At 47.6% G+C, this 23986-nt stretch overlaps 10 protein-coding genes across 10 annotated transcripts; 6 read left to right on the top strand and 4 right to left on the bottom strand.

The window, feature by feature from the left end:
- Positions 1 to 217: 217 nt before the first annotated feature.
- On the top strand, positions 218 to 2211 carry N7478_000818 (uncharacterized protein; the record flags this gene model as incomplete). Its single annotated transcript, XM_056917033.1, has 3 exons — positions 218 to 652; positions 724 to 997; positions 1076 to 2211. The coding sequence occupies 3 exons, from the start codon at positions 218 to 220 to the stop codon at positions 2209 to 2211; spliced, it is 1845 nt and encodes a 614-aa protein (XP_056784913.1).
- A 697-nt stretch (positions 2212 to 2908) lies between these two features.
- On the top strand, positions 2909 to 4027 carry N7478_000819 (mitochondrial 54S ribosomal protein uL15m; the record flags this gene model as incomplete). Its single annotated transcript, XM_056917034.1, has 1 exon — positions 2909 to 4027. The coding sequence occupies one exon, from the start codon at positions 2909 to 2911 to the stop codon at positions 4025 to 4027; it is 1119 nt and encodes a 372-aa protein (XP_056784914.1).
- Positions 4028 to 5012: 985 nt separating this feature from the next.
- Positions 5013 to 5240, bottom strand: N7478_000820 (pectin lyase-like protein; the record flags this gene model as incomplete). Its single annotated transcript, XM_056917035.1, has 2 exons — positions 5013 to 5141; positions 5190 to 5240. 2 exons carry the CDS (start codon positions 5238 to 5240, stop codon positions 5013 to 5015), a joined length of 180 nt encoding a protein of 59 aa, XP_056784915.1.
- Positions 5241 to 8492: 3252 nt separating this feature from the next.
- Positions 8493 to 10481, bottom strand: N7478_000821 (uncharacterized protein; the record flags this gene model as incomplete). Its single annotated transcript, XM_056917036.1, has 1 exon — positions 8493 to 10481. The coding sequence occupies one exon, from the start codon at positions 10479 to 10481 to the stop codon at positions 8493 to 8495; it is 1989 nt and encodes a 662-aa protein (XP_056784916.1).
- A 1106-nt stretch (positions 10482 to 11587) lies between these two features.
- N7478_000822 (SH3 domain-containing protein) lies at positions 11588 to 13994 on the top strand (the record flags this gene model as incomplete). Its single annotated transcript, XM_056917037.1, has 5 exons — positions 11588 to 11615; positions 11688 to 12023; positions 12086 to 12238; positions 12292 to 12365; positions 12420 to 13994. The coding sequence occupies 5 exons, from the start codon at positions 11588 to 11590 to the stop codon at positions 13992 to 13994; spliced, it is 2166 nt and encodes a 721-aa protein (XP_056784917.1).
- Positions 13995 to 14754: 760 nt separating this feature from the next.
- On the top strand, positions 14755 to 15588 carry N7478_000823 (uncharacterized protein; the record flags this gene model as incomplete). Its single annotated transcript, XM_056917038.1, has 2 exons — positions 14755 to 15092; positions 15162 to 15588. The coding sequence occupies 2 exons, from the start codon at positions 14755 to 14757 to the stop codon at positions 15586 to 15588; spliced, it is 765 nt and encodes a 254-aa protein (XP_056784918.1).
- A 1344-nt stretch (positions 15589 to 16932) lies between these two features.
- N7478_000824 (uncharacterized protein) lies at positions 16933 to 17643 on the top strand (the record flags this gene model as incomplete). The annotated part of the gene is made up of 2 exons (XM_056917039.1): positions 16933 to 17057; positions 17142 to 17643. The coding sequence occupies 2 exons, from the start codon at positions 16933 to 16935 to the stop codon at positions 17641 to 17643; spliced, it is 627 nt and encodes a 208-aa protein (XP_056784919.1).
- A 626-nt stretch (positions 17644 to 18269) lies between these two features.
- Positions 18270 to 19640, top strand: N7478_000825 (PQ-loop repeat-containing protein; the record flags this gene model as incomplete). Its single annotated transcript, XM_056917040.1, has 1 exon — positions 18270 to 19640. One exon carries the CDS (start codon positions 18270 to 18272, stop codon positions 19638 to 19640), a length of 1371 nt encoding a protein of 456 aa, XP_056784920.1.
- Positions 19641 to 20560: 920 nt separating this feature from the next.
- On the bottom strand, positions 20561 to 20995 carry N7478_000826 (uncharacterized protein; the record flags this gene model as incomplete). The annotated part of the gene is made up of 1 exon (XM_056917041.1): positions 20561 to 20995. One exon carries the CDS (start codon positions 20993 to 20995, stop codon positions 20561 to 20563), a length of 435 nt encoding a protein of 144 aa, XP_056784921.1.
- Positions 20996 to 21408: 413 nt separating this feature from the next.
- On the bottom strand, positions 21409 to 23143 carry N7478_000827 (DUF4246 domain-containing protein; the record flags this gene model as incomplete). Its single annotated transcript, XM_056917042.1, has 3 exons — positions 21409 to 22014; positions 22092 to 23045; positions 23096 to 23143. The coding sequence occupies 3 exons, from the start codon at positions 23141 to 23143 to the stop codon at positions 21409 to 21411; spliced, it is 1608 nt and encodes a 535-aa protein (XP_056784922.1).
- Positions 23144 to 23986: the final 843 nt, after the last annotated feature.

Genomic DNA, 23986 nt, shown 5'->3' on the forward strand with positions numbered 1-23986 from the left:
CTCTTTCTCCAGATACGGCAACCGTGACCGTCTTCTTCACTTGCCTTTTTGTTTCCTTCATTCCGAAACTTCGTCGATATCCTCGCTGTACTCGTGAAGGAACATGGGTCTCTGAATTACTTGTTTGGTTCGCCTTTTTAAACCCTGATCAAGCCCGGCCTCCGCCATCCCACATGTGTCGGCCTGTTGTCACCTCGTCTCCCACTCAATCATCCCTATGTCTTCATCAACGCTAGGCCCTCAGTCCGCTTTACACCTGGGTCACATTACACCATCCATCGACCTTACCTCCCAGGACTCTCACCACAAACCGGTCTTTACGGGATCTTGGACTGCTCCCTTCAGGGACGGTCTGCCTACACCACCAGGCGACATGACAGGCATCACTTACAATGCTTTCCCACCAGCAGCTCATGGAGGGAAAGTGCCCGGAATGTCGTCCCACTACTACAACAACCACATGCCACCATTTGACTCCATGTCGTCTTCGATGGTGACAGCTGTGAAGCCAAGCAACCCGGCCCCCGCTAAAGATCTCGTCGCTTCCGAACCCGCAGCGAAGAAGTCATCAGGAACATCGAGCGGATCGCAACTCCGGATTCCCTCATCGATCAATAACAGCAAGGGCAATCTGGCCGAGTTCGCAGCTCAGGTAAGAGAACGTTTACTTTAGTTGTACTGGACGTGATTATGGACAGTGATTAATGTTATCGGTTTCCACAGATGACCTGTTTATTCTGGTTCGAAAAAACCCCCAAATTACAAGACATCGAAGAACGACGACACCCAGTACCTTCACTTGTTGCCGAAGCTATCCCCACCGTGGGGTTTCAACGATGGGTTTCCGGGATTCTCTCGACCACCCAAGTCAGCCAAAATGTGATACTACTCGCTCTGTTGTTCGTTTACCGATTAAAAAAGTTCAATGCGGGGGTAAAAGGAAAGAAAGGAAGTGAATACAGGCTTATGACGGTCGCGCTCATGCTCGGCAATAAATGTGAGTGTTCTCTTATCAGCTGACCGCCTTTCATATGTCTGGTCTTGATTGGTTCATTTTTTGCTGACTCGTCTCCAGTTCTTGACGACAACACTTACACCAATAAGACGTGGGCCGAGGTCTCAGGCATCGCTGTGCAAGAAATCCACGTCATGGAGGTCGAGTTTCTGAGCAACATCCGCTACGATTTATTTGCCTCGGAGGCTGAATGGTCTCGATGGCACACAAAACTGAGCCTCTTTGGCGACTACTTCAACGCCGCATCCATGCTCCCCGTCGAGTCGGAAGCTCCCGTCCTGCGCATCTCGCCGCCGCGATTGCAGCCCCAATCGCCTTCGTCCAAGTTGCCATCGCCCCCATCCGATCAATTCCGCCCGCAATCCCAGCCCAACTGGTACATGCCTGTTTCCGGATTACCTTACCCCGCCCCGCACTTGGGCGAGCTTACTCCCGGAGCATCTCGCAAGCGCAGCCGTGATGACGAGAGCGATCTACAGCCAGTGAAACGGATTGTACGCCCAGCGAGCAATCCTGCTCCTGTACCAGGACCACTGAGCATTCCTTCCAGCGCACTTAATGCCATGCCAACTCTGCCTCCTGTCCTCACACCAACTGCCGCCCCAGTGGCTCAGGGACCAAGTGTCGGAAGTGTCTCTCGTTTGCCTCCACTCAACATGAACCTTCCTCCAACCTCCAACCCAATGCCCCAATCTCTCCCCACAACGGTAGCTTCGCAACTCCCAATGCCGTCTGCTCTCATGCCTCCAGTCTACAGCCGTCCCTCCAACTGGATTCAGCCTCAGCAAATGCCTTCCGCAGCCGTTCCTCCCGTGGCATACAACGCTCCACAGCTTCCAGACTTGGGTCGCCATCACCAGAACCCGTATGGCGTTTCAACTTCGACTGTTTCTCCAGCTGTCTCGGCATACTCCGTTCACACCCCTCAAACTCACCTCTCCCCATCTTTCTTCCTCGCCAACCGCAACTCCCCCTACCGTCCAGTTCGCTCGGTCTCCACTCTGCTGATCCCACCTCCCTCAACCTCCATGCAACAGCAACGCAGTGTTCCATTCGACCACATGCATTACCAACCGCTGAGCAAGGGATCTGTTGATCGAAAGACTGGACTCCTGCCATATATCCCCTCTGAGTCCTGGTTTCAGAACCAAGCCAGTCACCCATTCTACACTCCCTCTCAAACCTTCTCCGGCTAAACCACTATCTTCCATTATCACGATGTGATCGCGTTTACGACTCTTATCACGACGACCAAAAACTTACTTCATTCGCTGTACATCTACATCGCTCTTCCCTTACTTCTACATCACTTTTATCTCCCTTCTTGTACAGGATTTTATCACTTTATGAATTGTCTCGCATACGACAGGCGTTGTCACCTAGAAGTGTTTTCCGGTTTTAGCTCACCCAACCTGACTCATCGGGGGTGGCTTTCATGGCGTTTTATTTTATTTTTCACACGTGTTGCCAATGACAACACCTGTTATTGCTGCAGGAGCATTTGCAGGAGCATTTGCATGATATTTGGCGTTTACTTAGCAGGCATAAGCCTTGCAGCATAGGAATTTAGATTTTCAATATCTCCATCCATATTTTGTTCCCTGTAAAGAATATAGCTAAATCCACCTAAAATGAAGTAGATGCACCGATAGCGAAAGGTTTGTCTCTCAATTCTTTGTTGCACCTATTTTCCTGCCCATGAATTTCCCTGCAAATGACAGTAATTCCGAAATTTTCCTTAAAGAAACAAATAATTTCATAGTTGAATTCAGGAATGGCTGCGTACTGTTTCCTTTTTTGCCCAAATCCAGTATCCCGGCCCGACCGTTTTTCCGCCCGATCAAATATCTCTCCAGCATCCGCAACACCAGCAACAGCCAAATCACCATCACCATGTCACAACGACTAATGGGGCTGCCCACGCAGCTGCAGCAATTCATTGCGCGCCCATTATCATCATCGCCACTACTTTTCCTGGCGCCCCAATTCCAGCAGGCCCGCAATGCCTCCGTCCTCTCTTCGCTCTCTGACAATCCCTCCGCGTACAACAAGCGTATCCGACGTGGTCGTGGTCCTGCCTCTGGCAAGGGTAAAACCTCCGGTCGTGGTCATAAGGGTCAGAAGCAGCATGGAAAAGTTCCAGCGCGCTTCAATGGTGGTCAGACTCTCGATATTGTCGTTAATGGTGAACGGGGAGGAACCACTATGTACGCAAACCATTTCATTTTTCTTTACGCTTTCCCAAACCCAAGCCCAAGCCAGCACTATATTTTCCTTCCTTTACGCTTCCTTTCCCTCCCTCAAGCGAAAATCTCGATATTCATTTTAACCCAAATCAAAAACAATCTAACAATCCCTCCCAGCTTCGGCCTCGACATGGCTCCAGTAAACCTCTCCCGCATCCAAGAATGGATCGACCAAGGCCGCATCGACCCAACCCGCCCTATCACAGTCCGCGAACTCGCCCAATCCCGCTGCATTCACCAATACAAAGACGGCGTAAAGGTTCTCGGCGACGGCTCCTCAGTCCTAAAACAACCAATTCACCTCGTCGTCTCCCGCGCAAGCGGCACAGCAATTTCAGCCATCGAAGCAGCAGGCGGCACAGTCGCTACCCGCTTCTACACCCGCAGCGCAATCAGACACATTATGGCTAACGAATCTCACCCCTTCATCTCCTTGCAATGGAATGCAGAGAGTGGCTCCAAGGCTCTGCTCCAGGCTGAGGCTAAGGGTGCTCAGCAGGCCTCTGAAGCTGAAGCTGGGCCTGAAGCTGGAGCTGTTGTCGACGAACAGGCTGTTATGAAGGCCAAGGGGTATGCTTATCGGTTGCCGGATCCGGCGAGACGTCGTGACATTGAGTATTATCGTGATCCTGCGCATCGGGGATATCTGGCTCATTTGCTTAAGCCAGCTGAGGGACCTAGTTTGTTCTTTAGATCGCCTGAAGAGCGTAAGTCGGCGGCTGGTGTTAAGAAGGAGAAGGTTCTGCCTGTGAATAGACTTTGGTAGATGTGATTTGAGTTGGTGATTGTCAGATTATGTGGATGGATTTGGATTTGTTCTGGGAACATTTGTATTTGTAGCTATATATATGCGCGAAAATATCCATTAGTGAAGGTTCTTTTTTTTATAGGTACTATGGTTGCTTTTGTAGTGCTCAAATTATTATGATGCTCTAGCAGCTACCATCGCGTAGTAAGTAGTCTTCAAATTAAACGTAGAAATGTGTTAAAATTCAATGATTTCAATGTCAACTCATTCAAAGGGCTGCTTCTAACCTTTTTGTTCTTCCATCAAGTCGCATCCACAGTGTAATTCCACCCACGCATAGGACGAGTGCAGTACGCACTTCCTGGGACTAGGAGCCCTGTACAGTTTGTGGGCTCTAGGGAAGGATTGGCTGCCAGGAACCAATTGCTGGTGATCTTGTCTTGGACACAAATCTGTGAACAAGACTCCCCAAATGCAACTGCATGCCATTTACCACATTGCTCCGCAGTCCCGACTGCTACCGTGGCATTCGATGGAGGAAAAATCACATATGAACCGTATCCAGAGCTTTCTGTGCCCCACGGATCATAGGATGTAGATACAGGATCTGTTGCGTGAAAAGCCCAGACTGAAGAGTGAGACATACGACTTCTCCGTAGGCCCAAGCAGTGCTTTGAATTTTTTTTGCAGTATATGTCGATCCAGGGATCCAATTGGCGAAGAGGAACCGTCCTCTTTGTACTATTATCGAACATTATATCTGCATTTGCCTCTTCAATGCTGCGACATGTGTCGTTCGACTTGAGAACATAGGTATGTTGCATGATAAGGGAAGGCACAATTCTTCCCCCACAACAACTTGATTGCAATCACGTATTTCATCTTGATTGCCCATATATAGGGCTGCAGATGAAACAGAAAATTCTAGGGCAATGGAAGTGCAACTATGACCATCCTTGGTTGTATATGAGCTGTCAGCTGGGCAAAGCGGGCTGTCTTCTGGTTAAGTAACAGCAATATCATCTGGAATCGTAGTATTGGCAGTAATCCCGCAATTCTCAATGAACGTCTCGAGGTTGTACTTGTATCTCGAGCTGTAATAGGAGTAGGGGCTTGATTGCATCATTTGAAGCTAGCAATAGGAACACATCTCAACTTTGGGCATGAGCTCCACACTCACAACGCGCATGAACTCGCTTATAACACCTTTCAAGAGGTTAATAGTATCCATCATCTGGTGTCTTTCCTCGGGTGAGATAATCCGCTGGGAATTCGATTATTTTGTCCCAGAGATGCTCTAATTGAGCAAACTCTTCCAGTATTTTTGCCATGATGAGAAGAGAAGGGCACTTTTGCTGAAGCTGTATACGTGCACGGAGTTGTCTTATGGAAGTAATATGGCAGGTTTGACCGTCTTTATAGTAGATGTCTTGGTACAACCTGGAACATTTGAATATCGGTACGCCATTGCGGACCTAATGTTTGGCACAGAAAACGCTAAGATAACATGTAATTTACAGGAACCTTACACTCACTATTACGGGTCCAGTCGCAGCTTGGGACCCTTGATCCGCTTTCTAGCCCCCACTTGAAATAACAGGGCTTTGGCCTGATTCGTCTTGCAAGCTGGCTCGTGAGGCGGCTGTGTACATTAGCGATGGCCTCCTGCTCGCTCGCGAAGAGGCCCGAATCAACTTACAAGCAATATTAGCACGCATTTTGCAAAGTAACCAGCAAGAGGTCAAAAGCAAACAAACTTTCTCACTATGTTCGACTGGATCAAGAACTTTTTCTCTGGCAACGCATCCACAAACCGGAGGCGTAACCGTGCCAGTAGGTCATACCACAGCAAGGTACGGGCTCGTGAACGCGAATTGCGGCGAACGTACAATCATGAGGATGTAGCGAGTCGATTTTTTTACTGGGGTTCACTTGGGAGCGAACGACAGCCAACGAAGGCGGATGTACAAAAACATCGCGAAAAGCGCTAAAAAGATCCGATCGGAGCTATTGCAATAAACTACAGCGATGCCCTTCAAAAGAAAGTGAATATGTGGTAAAAGTCGAAGCCATCTGGTGCCCACATCTGGTGCCCACATCTGGTGCCAACGATGCAATATTCGTTAGGCTCAGGCCCCATAGTACCATGACCAAGTCGATGCGATTTGATGGCCGACCACATTCAAGAATAGCTTGGAAAGTCACTTGCCGGGCGAGTGGAATTGCCTTAGTTTTTGACTCTGCCCTGGAATGATGATTAGTACTAAACTGCCGTACTGTGCAAGCGTTATCAAGCTGCGTTATCATGCATCACCGCCAGTGGTTACGGCTTTCCTAGAGAATGCAACGTATAGACATCGCATGATCTTATTCAGAACATCCTGATCGTTCATGATACTTCGACTGGCCAAAATCGTTCATTTATCTCGAGGCCCGAGGGGCTTTTACTGGTAAGCAGTATTCTATGTATTCGACCGTTTTAATTCAAAGGTATTGATTTGAATTTCAGATATTCGATCCCTCGCCAACTGCCTACTGATTACTACTGATGAGCCTACATACTCCTACATGCATTGTATCCTCGACCATCGGTATTTGGATCTGACCCTTCTCAATTGCTATGAGCTCATCAGGCCAAAAAGCCTTAATATTGCTATTCTGTGCTGTGCTGTGCAGCCCCAAATTTGCCCAGTCATTTGACTTCGCACTTCGCACTTCTCCAACATCTTCTGTCGATCTTCGGACACATTGGGACCTTTTAGCCCGATATAATCTTGACAATCGGGAGAGTGAAGATAACTTCTGCACGCCCAGGGTAGCATTGACTGATCCTGGGGAACCGCAAGCCCGTACAAATACGGCTAGTCTTCCCCTGTCATGGGGCCGAAGGAAGCTGAAAATCAAATTGTGCAGGCCTAACGTAATAACGAGTTGGTCACTTAACTGGGTTTAATATGCCGTGTTAAGACGATCATTGGCGTGGGATTGATGGACTAGGATCTGGACAAATCCAGGCCCCACCTGAACATTGGCACAGCTTGAAGTGCGAGCAGCGCTACTATATACATGTACTTCGACTCTCGGTCCCTGGGCTTGTACTTAGGGTAAAGATCTTCTTCCAGGCCAGATATTTATCAGCTCTCATCCCTCAGCTGAACTTGGATAATTGCAACTCGGGTTGTTCTACGATATCCCTCAAAATGAAAATCTTTTTACCCTCCTTCTTGCTTAGCCTCGCTTCTACCGCGACTGCTCAAGGCTACTACTCCTTTGATTCATATACCGGGGCTGATTGCAGTGGAACCAGTACGCATTACGAAGGAACAGCAGCTACCTCTTCTACGTCTTGTCAGACCTTGGATGGTATAAAAAGTATCCTGTCGCAGTCTTACGGCTTCTGGGTTTATGCATACGAAAGCTCTGACTGTTCAGGGACTCCAGATGAATTAATGTGGGATCCATGTTATTCTCCTGGTACAGTCGGATCTTTTAAGGTCGTCGTGAATTAATATTGCCAAATACTGGTAGTTCAAGGTCAAAATGCAAGTGAGTGGCTTTTGTATGATGTATATAGATGTATTGTTACGGGAATCCTGCTAATGTAACCTGAAACAGATACTTACCATGTACCCTTGGATGAATTACCGGGTCTTCAAACGTTGAGGATGCTATCTTGGGACCAAGATGTGCTATATAATACTGGACATGCCGTCCGTTCAGCTTTTAACTGCAGCTTTAGACTCAAATTGTTGACAATTTACTGAAATCTTTGGGTCAAACTTCGAGTGAAGAAGACTAGTAAGATGTAGTACATACATGTGGGATTTTAGAGGATGTAGAGGTATTTAAAGGCTACTAGTAGTGGGTGGTACTAGTAAATCACTCAGGCTGCACATGGTGTGATTTTCAATTGCCAAGATATGTACTATCCTTTGCAAATGAATTATTAGAACTGGGAAAGATTTAAATATGTTGAAGATATTTACTTTCATTTTGAGGTAGACCAGCCACCTTAATAAAAAGCTGCATGGACCATGAGCAGAGACATAGCAAATATAAAAGTACAATATCAGACAGCGATGAAGAAACGAAGGTAGAAGCGGAGAAAAGTACGCTTCAGAATAGAACGCCATCCTTGCCATCAAGAGTATCATATCCAGTGCATAATAAAAAACCTCATAATGCAATCCGGGAGTGCACCCAGGTAAATTCGAAAAAGAGCATGCTAATTGCGCACGCCGAGAAACGAATGGGTATTAGCCAAAGAAAGAAAAAAAACAAAACGAAAAAAAGTAAGCAAGAACCCATCGCTGTAAATAAACGCAAGTCGAAACTCAAAAAAGTGAAAAAATTCGAACGAAAATCAAAAACACACAAACGTTAAAATCGTTACTTCATATAGCCGAAGGTCACCCCTCAGCTTTAGTATATTGCCCATGCAAGGCATTGATCGACTCTTGATTCTATACAGGAGATAGAAAGCTCAAAGCCTCCAGAGAGACTCTGGGGAGCTATCACTGCTCGACTCAGCGACTTCACGAAGCCAGGAGCATTCGAGGACGTCACGAATGGTCCATCGCTTGCTGGTATCCATCTCGAGACAGCCTTTGACCAACTCGAGGGCATCTTGGCGGTCCTTTCGTGAGATTTGGTCGATTATTTCACCAACTACAGCATCCTCATTCCAGTTACCGGCGATAATATTGGCTTGGATGCGAGGCAAGAATGAGTCTTGGAAAGGACGTGACCCGACGACAACGGTGTACACGATAACCCCCAATGCCCAGATATCGACTGACGGGTGGATTACCCCGCTGGAGGACTGAAGCAACTCGGGAGACGCATATTCAAGACTGCCAGCAACACTTGTACTAGAGCCAGCGGGTCCCATTTTACTGGGTGGGGGACGATCTGCAACCTCATCATAAGGGTCGGGACTATCGGCGCCGCTGTCGGTAGTCATCCATTCGGCCATTCCAAAGTCGCATAATACCAAGGTAGAGAAGGTGGTGCCATCGGGGTTCTTGACCGGGTCCAGAAGACAGTTCTCAAGTTTGATATCACGGTGCACAACACGGGCGTCTTCGTGCAGATAACGAATGGCACAAGCCAGTTGATAAGTATATTTCTTTGCCAGGTCAGAATCAAGCCCTTGTCGATTTTGGCGCACAAGATCGAATAAAGTTCCACCGATCGCAAGTTTGGTGAAGCAAAATGTAGCAAAATCCGTCTCGTATACGGCATCAAGAGTTAAGATATGGGGGTGACTGAGCCATCTCCAGACTCGCACTTCATGATCGAACTCGGCTTGAACATCCTCATTCTCTTTCTCAGTGCGGCCTATCACTTGCTTTTTAACAATCTTGACAGCTACACTTTTCGTTTGGCCTTGTCCCTCGACCTTGTAGGCTTCCTTGACAGTGCTGAATCCTCCAAAACCGATCTGCTTACCGAGGACATAGTCGGTTCCGACAAGTTGACCCTCGTCATCGGGCTGGGCGGCCGGTTCCTCTGGTTGGCCTTGATTGGACCACATGGACAAAAACATGCTGGCCGGGGACTTGCCGCTTGAGGTGGTGGAGCGCCGAGAGCCATGGCGGGTAGAATTCCGTAAGCTGCTGCTGCGATCTAATGTGGAGCTCCGGGGTTTGCTTCCAAATGGAGTCATGACCCCTCCAGACCATGAGCTGCGATCCTCCGGGGACGCGAAAGGTTGAGTAGGGGATGTAATATAGAGAGGTGATAGGAGGTCATCTTTGACACTCCCAGGGGGTGTACGAACTTCTTCTTGAACTGGTGATGCCGTTGACAAAGACGTAAGGGAAGTGGGATGATCAATCTCTGTGCCAGTTGACTCATTGCCAGGGCTCATGCTGAATTGACCCCGACGGGAGGTTCCGGTCGGGATACCCCGTTGGTCCTGGGATGGACTCGTACCCCACTCCCATGAGTGGGAAGATTGGTTTGTGTGGGAGTCATCTTGTGACAGAGCATTCCGGAGGCCAGAGGTCCGGGACTCGTGTTTTTGCGGGGGCCGATTCTTTGAGTCCCCACGAGCCAGTGGTTCCCCCAGCGGTTGGTCGCGACCCGAGTCTAAAGATACTCTGGGGTTGAACGAGATTGACGGTCGTCGAGATTGAAAGTAGCCATCCAGTGGCGAGCCTTGTATATCGTCAGGCTTGTGAGGGAACTCGTCGTCTTCGTCGTCGTCGGTCGTTGGACGACTATCGGGGCGAGGAACCGAGATGGGAGGTGTCGCAGAATGTAAGTCATTTAACACACTGCCGTCTTTATTAGTATCGCGGCTCTGCGCGTTGTAACCATGAGATGTTTTGATGCGGTCGCTGTCGATACCATCGCCACTAGTGGTCGGTTCCCTTTCCTCCTCATCCCCTGCCCATCGTGATCTTGGTTGATGAAATGATGTTTCAATCCGCAAGCCTGCTACCCCGGTGCTCTCCGGGTGAGCCATACCCCCCTCGAGACTGGGATGGAAATCGTTGTGGATTGAAAGCCTGTGATCGGCTTGCAGTCGGGTTCTTTGAACCCTCTGCTTTTTTTTTCCCCGGACGATTGAATTTTTGGGGGATCGGAAAGAAAAAGCGGGGCGATATATGTGTAAAGCGGGGTAAAGCACCCTGTTAAATCACAAAAACGAGGGATGAAATGGGTAATGAATTGTTTGAAGTTGGAGGTTTGTGTACTTTGAAAGTAGAAGGGAAGTAAAGAAAAAAGTGAGGTACCCTGCTCGGTGAGGTCAGTTAGGAATGTACGACACGAGATTGGTCGCCAAGAGAGAGGAACTGGAGTACGTCGGGAAATGACGGAACAACCTTACTTCATGTTCAACTGCTCGGGGCACACCGGGGGCCAACAGGGGACCTACAATGGCCTTATGTCATCACATTGACGCCCGATTAGGCTTAGCTGAAGATCATATCGTACATCAGCTGACACCCGGGGAGGAATGTACGAGTCTACGTCATCATGCATATGATAGCCCTAAGCCCTACATATCCAAATTCGGATCACAGTCTCAGGGGTCGACAGTCACATGATTCTGAAGTTGCATGTACCTCATTCCCTAAATAGGTACTAGTGCCAGATGTAGCCGCGCGCAAGGGGCGCTTGTTTTGGAATACCTCCTTGGTGGTTTCGCTCTGGTCTCCGGGGATTTGTCCCTGAATTCGACCCTGTCCTTCCCTTCGTCGCTCTGGCAGTACTTTGTTTTCTTTTTCCCTTTTTCTATTCTAAGTGCCCTGCCTAGGTGCCCGCAGTGTACTCACTCTCCACCTTCCCCTCTACCTTTGTCCGTCGAGGCGCTGTCTTTCTTTTAGGGGTGACCGGACCCCCTCTTTTACTCAGGCCCTGTTATTTCAAGGGAATTGGAAATTGGGAATCGCTCAAGTTGCAATATCGTCGCAACAGCTTGGACTGCATTTAATTTATTCGCTTCTTTCTTCCCCTCTCGTTACCGAACCGCCCATAGTTTAATCCAAACAATCGCGCTCCTTACCCCCGAGCTTCTTTGTGTTACCACCACTCACCGCCGATACCACATTCATTTTCACCTGCAACATGACAAGACCACAGATTGTTCGAGCCGGTATGAGAAATTATTCAATTGGTTGCCCGAGTAATGTATGAAAAGTATCGCGCTGACAATATCCTGCTATAGATACCTTGGACCTCCAGGACCACGATACGCCGTCCGCAAAGGATCACACCAAGCAACCTGAACAACCTGCTCCGTTAGGGGTCGGCCGGCCTGCCCCTCATCAGGAGCAGTCAATTCGACACGCTGAACAAGATACAAAATCTGAGATTTTAAGCGGCCCCGATAATGATCATGGTTATCGAGACGGTGTGGGAGGGTACGAAGAAGAAGAGACTGAAGAGAATATGGATCAGTCATATGAACATGAGGATGGGGACCTAGCAGATGGAGAAAGCGATGATCTAATGGATGATGATCTCATGGACAAAATCTCTAGCTCCCCTTCTATAGATGACGGTGCGTCAATATTCCCTTCCTCGGCTCTGTATTTCCATTGGACTCAAGCTTATGATGTACAGAGGATATCGATTTCGAGTTTGTTTACGCACTTCACAACTTTGTCGCAACAGTCGATGGGCAAGCAAATGCCTCCAAGGGTGATACCATGGTTTTATTGGATGATAGCAACAGCTATTGGTGGCTGGTTCGCGTTGTTAAGGATGGAAGCATCGGTAGGTGTAACTCTGTCTCATGCTTTCTTTTTCGCCTGACTAACAAAAACAAGGATATTTGCCCGCTGAACACATCGAGACACCCACGGAGAGACTCGCTCGCTTAAACAAACACCGCAACGTTGACGTAAGTGATCCCAGACGACTTTCCGCAGGAGCGGCCTTTATTGACATAACCCAGCTTTCTGCAACCATGCTAGGCGACAACTCAGAAAAGTCTAAAAACCCTCTGAAGAAGGCGATGCGCCGACGGAACGCAAAAACAGTCAACTTCGCTCCCCCAACTTACATCGAGGCATCGGATGTGGAATATTCCTCGGATGAAGATTCCGAGCACGGTGACTTCTTTAATGACGATGAGACAGAAACTGTGGAATCGGAGGAAGGCGATATACAAGAGCAAAATGACGATATTGTCGTGGAGCCACTTCGCCCGAAGGGCCAGAGAGAGAAGTCGGCAGATCAGACAGAAGGGAAAGGCTCACCAGAAAAGCAAGACCCCGAGCGTACAAGCTCTGAGCCCCGGCGTTCTAGTGAGGAGTTTTTCGACCCGGAGGAACCTACTGTCAGCCGGTCCAGAAATGGCACTGTACGGAACACAGATTCTTTCTTCAAGGATGACACCGCGGAACCAAAGAAACTGACCCTCACACCGAATCTTTTACGTGATGAGACCACCGGAAACGCCATTATTCACGAGTGGAAAGATGGTCGCGGTAGCTTCGAATCTTTGGACAAAGCAACCTCTCAGCAAGATAAGACCAAAGATAAAGAAGATCGGAAACGCAAGGAAAAGAAACCTGGAATGCTCAGCGGACTGTTCAAGCGCAAGGACAAGAAGACTAAGTCGACCGACGATGACTTCGAAGAATCCCTCACATCGCCAACCGAGTCTGCCTTCCGAGCTTCTCCCCAGCCTAAGACCTCTTTGGAGTCACTGGAATCGAAGACATCTAAACCACAGAGACAGACTAGCAACAAACTACAGAAATCACATCCGACCGCCATGTCACCAACATCCACAGAGCCCAGCAACGACACCGGCCAGTCTATTCGACGAGTCACATCCCAGGAAACGACTAGCTTTGAGGAGGCCCGAGGACCTATGAGATCCCCTGCTAGTCAGCTCAGTCCTTCCAAGGAAGCATTTGTTACTCCGAATGAATCACAAGATCCATTTGAATCACCAGAAGAACGAGCCTCAATCGAAGCTCAACGAAGAAGACAATATGATACCCCTAGTCAGACAACCAATTCGAAGCCCTCCGTCATGTCTCCACCTCAAAAATTCACGCCCAACTTGGCACCAGGATACCCGGAACAAGAGAAAGATTCTCCCCCAAATGTTTCACCCATCGAAGGCCATATACCCATTCTTGCTCCGGGACTCTCTCCGGAAGCTATACACGAGGCGCGATCTATCTCACCACTATCTCCGCCGTCGTCCCCTGAAGTCGACACACATGACATACAAAGTTCCAAAAACACACCTGGTTCGCTCGATACACTTTCAGTGGACACTCCAACGTGGAGCGATTCTAGTTTACGATCATATCTGGACGAAGAAAATGACATTCGCGACCTGTTCATTATTGTCCATGACAAATCAAACATTCCCCCTGCTGGTGCTGATCACCCTGTCACAGGCCGTCTCTTCAAGGAAGAGAGCAAGAGGCTTAAAGAACTGAACACTCAACTTGATAGCATGCTCGTGCAGTGGATGTCCCAGCGCAAGCGACAATCTAACTCGGCATAAGGCATGCAGAGTCTAATAACATAGTTAACTTTACTTGGTGTACATCTCGATCTGTTGCAGCGTATCTGTTGATATTTGCATGGGCCTGCCGATTTGCAGATGACATCGACCTGGCAGGTTATGTTTGTGCTGGGCACATCAGCCTTCGGTCGGTCTCCTTCCCTTCTTTTTGATTTCCTTTTTGGTTCTCGTCACACTCATGTCCACTTGCTCAATGAACCTTGAGTCCTCTATTATGTTTCTTTTTTTTTCTGTTAGGGAGCGACCTGTGATTTGGAACTGATCAACAGTCAAGACGGTCTTGCATTGTGATTCAGTCCATCTTCTCGTTTTGTTTTGCTTTCTGTTTGCCGGAATACCCCCGAGTCATCCGTCTCTATCTATGCTTTATTTTATTTTCCTCTTTGTCTCAGTTGATCATCTTAGACAGATGACGTACTGAAATATCAAATCCTTATTCATGTGCCATGATTCTAGTAACTTTTGGAAGATTCCATAATAACTTAAAATTGAAAGTAAACCGCCAAGCACAACCCCTCCATCATAATTCATTCTAGAGTTCCCGCACATCGTGGGGTCGTGCGGGCAGGTCAGCCGCAGCCTGATGTATGAGCTGAGCATCTGACAGCTGTCGGCCTGGCGCGCCTTCCACCACTTTTGAGTATTTAAGCCGAGCGTCTGCTGTCAGCAACTAGGAAAAAAGACGCCTTTTCTCTCAAATATTGACTCAACTCAGTTCATCAATCTCTTTAACAATACCATGGCGGACTCTTACAACCCATACACACAATACCCAACGCCCACTCCAGGCGGAGTCGGTAATTACCCACCAGAAGAACAGGCCCACCAACCTGCATATCCGTACCAGCAGGATGCTTACGGGAGTCATGGCACCGCAGAGCCGCAGCCAGGAGCGGGTTACACCTACGATCCTCAGATGCAACCGAACCGGTACCACCTAGCACCGGATGTGTATCAAAACAACGTACCCGAGAGAAGCCACACGCCATCTGGACAGCCAGGTTATCTTGGCCCAGTAGCTGCGTATGGAAATACATCTGCACAAGATGGAAAAGTGGCCTCGAACATGGAATACTAGTAAGCGACACCCGAGAAGACAGAAAACAACAGACACAAAGCATCTACTAAGCGTTCTTAACCCAATAGTAATCCAGATAGTCAGCCGCGATACTCTCCGGCTCCGAGTGCCCACGCTCCCTCTGTACATGTGTCAGAGGCTTCAGACGCGAGATACGGAGACGACAGGCGCTCGATAGGGGAGAATGGCGATGCCGAGACTGATCGTGGCTTGGGCAGTTCGCTTGCAGGTGGTGCGGCGGGGTATTACTTCGGCCACAAGAAAGACCACGGACTGCTAGGTGCGCTTGGTGGTGCGATTGCTGCAAACTTCATAGAGGGCAAGATTAAGAATAACCATGACGACGACTCTTCTAGTCAGCAGGAGAGTAGTCATCACGAGCACAGTCACCACAGTCACCACAGTCATCATGGACATCACCATCACCACCATCATGGACATCATAGTCGGAGTTCAAGTCGCCATTCTCGGCACCGCGAGGACGATGACTATTGATTCAGTGAGATATAACTGAATTCTACATCTTGCAGATCTTCGGTGTTGTGCGTTGCGGAGCTAGGACTTTTCTTATGAATTTTGCTCTATTTCAACTTTGTTTTTCGCTAAATGCCGCTATAATCTTATGATTTTATGAAGTTCACGCATGGAATGTATTTACAGTGGGTTCTCGTGACCAACATCACTTTCCTCCTGATTAGTTCAAGGAAATACATTCGTTCTGGTTCTTGATCGCGCAAATTCAACCCTAATTATAAATTCATATTTTCCACAACGAGCAAAGAGTAAGGAATATAACGGCCAAACAAGTTGAATAATTTTATTGATAAGACCTTGACAGTAACATTGGAGACCTCAGAGTCTAGAGACCAAGGTACGAAGTACAGATATCACATCCATCGAGCTTAACCTGATATGTGACGGAGATTCGTTCTTCGAAATCCTCGACAACTCTCCTAAAATTCCAAAAAGAGCGAGAATGGATCCGTTTAAATTAGCGGAACCCTAAAGAGGGAAAGGCCCTGTCCTTCAAGTTCGTATCGTGTCTCTCAACTCTGTACCATAAACAACACCTCGTATATAGTCCCACCAAGACCCGCACTAAGTTAGGCTCGCCGATCCAGGGTCCTTACCCTCCTGATGGAAAAAACCCTAACGCAGATCAAAAACAATAATATTTTACTCGATACCTAAAAGGCGACCTTCTTCAAAGTTTCATATGACCTTAAGAAGTACCAAATAAAAAAATTGTTGTCTCTCAAATTGAGAGTTTCTCTCTTAAGGTCTTTGCGTAAGATGGATCTCAAGTTTTTTTCTAGTCACTGACGATCAAAGCCCACAGGTGTCTATACGGGTCTTGGCTAATTAAACCCCTATTTTTCTTCAACAACACGAGCCTCAATAATGCCATACTAGGCGTTCTAGCTTCGGAAACGACCCGAATTAACCACAATCGCAGACTGGGCTATGTTAGACCAGGGTCCAGTTTGTAGATCTAGCCTTCCTGGTTGGATGACATGGATGAACTGGGTCGTTTCATCCCGTTGGAGTCTTCCGTTGACTACTCTTTTTGCTTTGGTCACATCGCTTAGAGCTTGGTATTTTAGATTTGCTGGAACGATACGAGCAGAGCCCCGATCCGGGGCTGAGATAGATGTATTAACTTTTGACTAGATAGCTCGGTGTAGGCTTAAAAGCGCTGGCTGCGCTCATTTTGTTTCAGACTATAGACATCCCACTTGTAGCCTTTCGCACTTTGAATTCTATCTTTACCTAAGAATTTGCCCTTCTTTTCATTTGCCGGAGAAAAGTTTATCATCAGAGCATTACCTCTCTATCACGATGTTGTTCAAATCGGTCACTGTTATGCTTCTTGCATCCTCTCTTGCTGCTGCTGAGCTTGAGAAGAAACAGTACGGCTACGACGACAGCTACTACAGCAGTTTGGAAGCTGAGTTGAACAGCCTGTATGTGACACCTGGGCAGCCTTGGAAGCGTTTGCTTTAATATCCATATTTAATCAAGTTGATCATTGGATCTGACAAGTATAGGGCTACAAACACCGACTACGACGACTACATGGACTACCTCACCGAATATAGCGACATTTACACTGATATGCCCACGGATTACACTCCATATATGCCTGATGTCACCGACGCACCAGAAAACACCGATGCCTTCAATGATGCTACAGTCACTCCCCCACCCAGTATGCCAACCGCTACTTACGACGTGGTTCCTCCCTCCATCGAGTCCGTCCTCGCGACCGCCATTCCATCCTCGTATCTGTCTGAGATGGCTGATCCATCAGCGGCCTCATCTCTGATCAGCTCCATTCAAAATGGTGACATGCCATCTTGGTATAAGGATCTCCCCACTAGCGTCAAGTCGTGGCTTGCCGAGCACTATGCGACCGGTGCTATGCCCACTGCCACCGGATCGACTTCTAATGACCATGAGGGCGGTCGCAATTCAGCTCCACCTTCTGGTATAGTTGCGACTGGGTTGATGGGTGCAGCTGGTATTCTTGCCGTTGCAGTGCTGCTGTAACCGTGAGCACGTGCAGCTAAGCCACCCCGTGAACCCCCAGATCTGCGTGGATCTGATCTGTGTACATTACTTTTTGTTTCTTGGGTGGCAAATTTGTCTTTGATGTATATGATTTGTATCGTTATCTTGGGCAAGGGTAATGCTGGTTGTAATATCCTGACAAGGACCCGGAAGACACAAATATTTGTTAGTAATTATAATTTCTGCAACGACACATCTGAGTGTGTACAATAATGGGTTTGCCCCGGATTAAATCGGATAATGCTGATAGGCTAAGGCTTAGCTTATCTGATGACTCACGATAAGACCCCCCATTCGGCGAAGATCGTTGCTGATCGTTGCTGTTCAGCTCCTCGTGATGTGTGATGTGTGAGTGAGGGGTGACCTGTTCTCGCGACCCCCAGATAGATCTTAGACTCTACTTCTTCCCTTTTCTTGTCTTCTCATATTCATCTATATCCTTGATTGCCATTGTTCCGTGGTTGCGGGCTCTATATCCTTCTCAAATCCCTTATCTCTGCTTTCGGACCCTTTCCCCCCCCCCAGCATCATTGACGAACGAGACAAGCTGTCAGCGCCTTTACCTTTAGACACGCTCCTTGGACCGAGAAGAACATATACAGATCATGCCTCCTCCTTTGTTACGAGAATTTGTTGCCGCGTCTCTCCCTGCTCACTGTGAGCCCTCGTCACCTCTTTTGACCGCTATCTCCTCACATCTCCACATCTGTCTCCCCACACCTCTCGCGCTGATCTCGACTATCCTCGGAAACTTGAGTTTTGTCTCATGGCTCTTCGCTCAACTACCTCAGATATATAAGAATTACCAAGTACAGTCCACATCGGGACTGTCAATATTTTTCCTTGTTATCTGGTGTGGTGGAGATGTGAGCAACCTCGTGGGTGCTATACTCACTCGGCAAGCGGGATGGCAGGTGATGGTTGCCAGCTACTACGTTCTTGTGGATCTCACTTTGGTCGTTCAGTTCATTTGGTACACCCATTACAAACCTCGCCAGTACGAAAGGTACAATGATTTGGCCCACTCAGACTCACACCATCACCACCATCACGATGAATCCGATGCGAGGGGCGAATTGCAAGGCGTTCCGCTATCGGGCAACAATGCGACCCACCAGACTCCAGCTCCAGTCAACATGACACAAAAGAATGTTAATGTCCACGACATGGGTGTCCAGACAGGCTCGACTCTAAATTCAACACCCGGTCGCAGCAACTCCTACACAAATGAGAAGAAAACCGAAAAGAAAACTTCCGGTCGTCCTGTGCGTCTTGGTAGCAGCGCTACCAGCCCGCCATTTGCACTTCCCCGCACAATGTTAATCGCATCGTTGGTTTGTGCCGTTCTCGCAAACGCCACCTCAACTGAATCCGATCCCGCCCCTCACCCACCTATCTACGCAGCCCCAAGCGAGACTATCGCCGAGATTGTGGGCCGTATTTTCTCCTGGATGTCTACGATCCTTTACCTAGGCTCGCGACCACCACAGCTATACAAGAACTACGTTCGAAAGAGCACCGAGGGCCTCTCACCTCTCCTGTTTATGGCGGCTTTTTGCGGAAATTTCTTCTACTCAGCCTCGTTGCTAGCGAATCCAAATGCTTGGTTCGATTTCCCGCCTAATGGTGGTGGTGGCTGGGCTGATGGGCATGGCAATGATCGCTGGGAATGGATCGGGCGATCTCTCCCGTTTTTCCTGGGTGCATTCGGTGTGCTGGGGCTCGATGGGTACATGGGTGTACAATTCCTAATGTATGGGTCTGAGGAAGAGGATGACGAGAGCTTCATGGGTACAGATGATGACTCGAAGCGTGGTCGGAGCCGTTGGAGACGTGTGCGTGGCTGGATGCGCGGATGGATTCCTTCTACTTCGCCATACCGCGGTGAGCGTGAATGCGGACGCGAGCATTCCCCTAGACCACAGGAAGGGCAGGCTCTTCTTGGTGCGGAACAAGGTCGATACGGTACCGTTTAAGAGTGGTCAAGATAGACTACAAGATACACCTCTGGATGTTTCTATTATATCCCCATTCGTCCTCTATAGATAGAGGCGATTGATATGACTTTTTTATGACTTGATGAATTCGTCGACTGGACCGACGTTAAACGTTCAGTGCATTGAACACATTTTCTTTGGGCTTTTGTCTCGCTACCAACTGCATTTTGATTGTCTTGACTATCATTTTATACATTTCGGGGTTTGCCATGTTTATATAGCTGCATGGAGTTTTGGTCAATTGGAATGGCAGATTATTCTGGAGTGTATTAAGCTGAAAACTCCTTCATTTTCTGTCAGGCGGGTATTGTTTTGGAGATCATGGATTGATCTGCATATGCCCGTGCCTAGTTGTTGTTCTAAATCTCTTCAAATCAACTGATAATTCTTCAATTTATCTTCGAGTACGTTTGTAGCTTTCAAGTAAACGAATGTGGAGGTAATTGCTTGGGGGGCTACATCAATGGGAAGGTGTGGTTAGATCAAGTTATAGATACTAGTCTCAAGTTAGAGTCAGAGACCGCCGTCCACTTGAAGTTCCTTCAAGTTCGGGAAATAGACTGATCTCAATGAGGAAAGACGGGCCGATGTCAAGGGCGAGGGGTCAATGTCGATGCTTTTGATATAAAATCATTGCTCTTTGGATCCTTTGGATTCACGTCAATGCTTTTTTGTGCATGTCATTGCTCCGCAATTGCTGTCGACTGCTGACACTACTGTTGACTGCTGACACTGCTGTCGACTGCTGTCATTACTCTGAAGATATTGTCATTGCTCCGCTCTAGTCGACTGAAGCTGTTATTTGGACTGAAAAGACTGAAATCAAAATTTCTATAGTTCCCATCAATTGTCATATTATCCGAGACTGAATTACACATACAATCAGCTATACCAAGTATCTAAGAGGTGAAGGATGGATCAGCTGCTTCAAAAAAGCGCATCGCCGCCATACTAACAACCGGATATCCCATAATAACATCATGTAGCTCAGTCTTGAGTATCTCTTCCCGAATAACCCCATGGTTCGTCTTCCATTCCATAACAGACCCCGCAGCACTCAAATACGCCATGTTATCTACTCTCTTTTCTTCCAGTTCCTCAAAGGTAATACTAGTGGAAATTGAAGCATTAACCGCATGCCAGAAAAGAAGTTGAAAATGATGCCAGGGAATACCATAATCATCTTCAGCATGGATGATCGCAAGTCGATACTTCTTCTCATTAAACTCGTTTGCTCGAATATATTCCGCGATTGAGTCTTTGCTTGACCATTTATCTTGGATAAATTGTTGAAGATGTTTGAATAAGAACGGAATCCTCGCAATAGGCCCCATTATCGGAATAGTGCCTGCTATTCGATATGTCGAGACTAGTGTAGCGACGTCGACGGATGGTGCCACGAGAACAGTGCCTGCGAATATGACGGGGGACTCTTGTAATGCGAGATGTTTCGATATAGCAATGCTGACAGCTGTGTCCAATGTTTATTGCATCATGTTATTTTGTTAGGCTCTCTCCATGTTGAGAAATCTGGGCCCATCTAAATCTAGAAATAGATCGTGAAAGTTTATGCTCGTGGTCAATGCGTGAACGCGACAAGAGCCGAATACCCTAAGGTATACATACTAGAATCTAAATATGCTATTTCGCTTTGTCAATCTGAGTATTCAGGCTCTCAAGGCTTCATAAACTTGTTGTGTTAGGTACAGTGGACATAGGCATCGCTCAAGCAAAAAGAATATTGAATCTAGTGTTCACAAAGACTGAATTCACCCATCTCAAAAGCCGCATTCTGCGCAGGACCATGAATGCTCCTCTCCTCCATAAGCTCCTCGCGAAACTTCTTCGCCTCCTGCATATTCATCATCTGATGCGAGATACCCTCTTTACTAATAATCTGCTGCAACTCCGGGGGAAGTTTCCCAGACAATACTCCTTGAACCAGTTCACGTTTCTCCACACCCCACTCTTCCTGTTGCGGGGGAATATTCGCAGTCGAGATAATTCGCATATGAGGATCAACCAGAAACAATGCAAGAATCTTCCTGTGACCAGGCTTCGAAGGATCCGCCAAAGAAAATGGAGACACGCGATGCTGAAGGATATTTGGGAAAGCGAGAAGTCTTCCTTCGCGACAGACGACACCTCCGAGATACTGTGTCACTGGACCAATGCTCTGGTTTTGCCACTCAGGCGGCATGCCGTAAACTTGCTGGACGAATTCGTGTCTTTCTTGCTCGTAAGAGACCTCGTCGAATGCGTTATCGTCCATACGCTGTCGGAAGCTGAGACTGCTCTCGGTTATGTTTTCACAGTCATAGTAGTAAATTGCGGTTGCACAAATTCGTTCATTCTATACCTGATTAGTATGATGATGTAGTCAAGATAACGATAATCTCTGCCAGGGATTTTATCACAAAACACACTCACCAGCTGCCCTTCTATATGCCACGTTCCACCGCCGTACTCTGGCTTCTCGGGCGTCAGCTCGATATTAGCCAATTTCACAATGACCTGCAACCCGGTATCGCCGAAGATTTCATAGATGTTGATCTTAGTCCGATCTTCCTCGGAGAGAACTTGTGGCTTGAATTCGCTAGGCTCCGGTTGTTTAATGGTACGGGCCCGTTCCCACTCGTTCGTTCTATCATCGAAGTCATCGTCATCCTCATCTTGTTCTTGGATTGGTTCAGGTTCTGTGCTGTCCTCAAACTCAACATCTTTATATGGAATCCGTGGCTCAATTGACCAGTTTCTGGTTAATGACGAATCCCACAAGGGAATAGCTCGTGCAATAACTTTCTCTATAATCCCATATAGTGACCGATGTTTCACGGGATGCAAGTTATTGATATATGAGACAATCTGGCACCCGGGCTCAGCTCCCGCAGAGCTCAATTTGATATCACAAGGAAGCCACTGAAATCGTTTGCTGTATTGCTCATAGTCTTCAATTGGCCTGCCACGACGGAGTTCGGCTGAAGTTTCGAGTATCTCTCCTTGTCCCGTAGTCCCAAGACAATTGTCAAGGTCGATTACCTGGTCAGGTAAGATACGGGTATGTCCGTAGACAAGCGGGAACAAAGATGGATGCACCAAGTCAATGACTTTATCATCAGAACCAGGATGGTAATCTTTTTTCTCAACAGGGATGTTTTCCAAGGGTGCCACAGCATCCACCAAGGCCACCCGCAGCTCCTCTGGAATAGCAGTGTCAGATTTCACAACGCCAGCATCGAAGATTTTAATGAAGCTTTGACTCTTAGAGAGTTCTGCTTTCCATTGCAGCTCTTTAATGATATAGTCCATCATTTTGGATGAGATGTCTTGGCCACTTTCGGTGATCTCATTTCGCCATTTAGAGATGATTTCTTCGTCAAAGACCTGCCTCATTCATTAGATTAAGATCAAGAAAAGAAGAATTAGGACATTACCTTTGTATCCCAGTCTGGCTTATCAGTAATGGTATTCATCACACGCATCATCAGAACTTCTCGTTGAACAATGTCGAATCTAAGCCCGAATTAACGGATATTTCAGGGTATATTTGGCATAATAAATTACCCCGCGGGAAATTGTAAAGCATGCGGGAAAAGAGCATAGTCACGGTAGTATTCCAGCTCCTCTGTCCCTCTGATTCCCTTTCAAATTGTAAGTCTACCTCATGATATCAAGTGAGGAGTATGGAGGCTTATACCGGTGGTAGGTAATCAAGCGGCAAGGTGAACCCGGGAAGTCCATTTTGCTCTGAAGCAGGGTATTCCGGTGAAACTGACATTTCATCCGAGGGATTGCGGCAAGTTTAGACAAAATTAATTTATAACTCTTGCTCCTGAGTCCTTAGTCTGGTAGACCTCATGGAACTTATATAGCGTGCCCCTGAAACCTGCCAAGACATTGGGCCCGAGCCCTTGGCGTTCCAGGCAGGAGGCAGCCGGGTCCACTTAGTACCACGGGGTATATCGGCTACCCAGGCTCCATGCTCTAGTAAACAGTTTGGTGCCTGGATTTGCTATAGGAACCCGGATTTACCAGAAAGACTCTAAAAGATACCATAAGAAATTTCATACAGTATTGATGCTGCTTACAGAAAAGTAAAATATACTACTCAACAGTAAATCCATTTCGCGCTCTACTTTGGAACGCATTATATCGAAGTTAAGAAGCTTGATTGCTGAAGAACTCAGGAGAAACTTGAGTAACTGTAGTTTGTCATATTATTCCTCAAGCATAGGTCACTTCCACCTGCCTTATCAACCATTGGGCCAAACAGTCCCATACTACTTCCTCCCACGTTCAGCCTCAGCCTCCCGATGAAGCATTCG

Source organism: Penicillium angulare (genome assembly GCF_028827245.1).
Source record: "Penicillium angulare strain IBT 27051 chromosome Unknown utg000001l_segment0_segment0, whole genome shotgun sequence".
NCBI classification, from domain to species: Eukaryota; Fungi; Ascomycota; class Eurotiomycetes; order Eurotiales; family Aspergillaceae; genus Penicillium; species Penicillium angulare.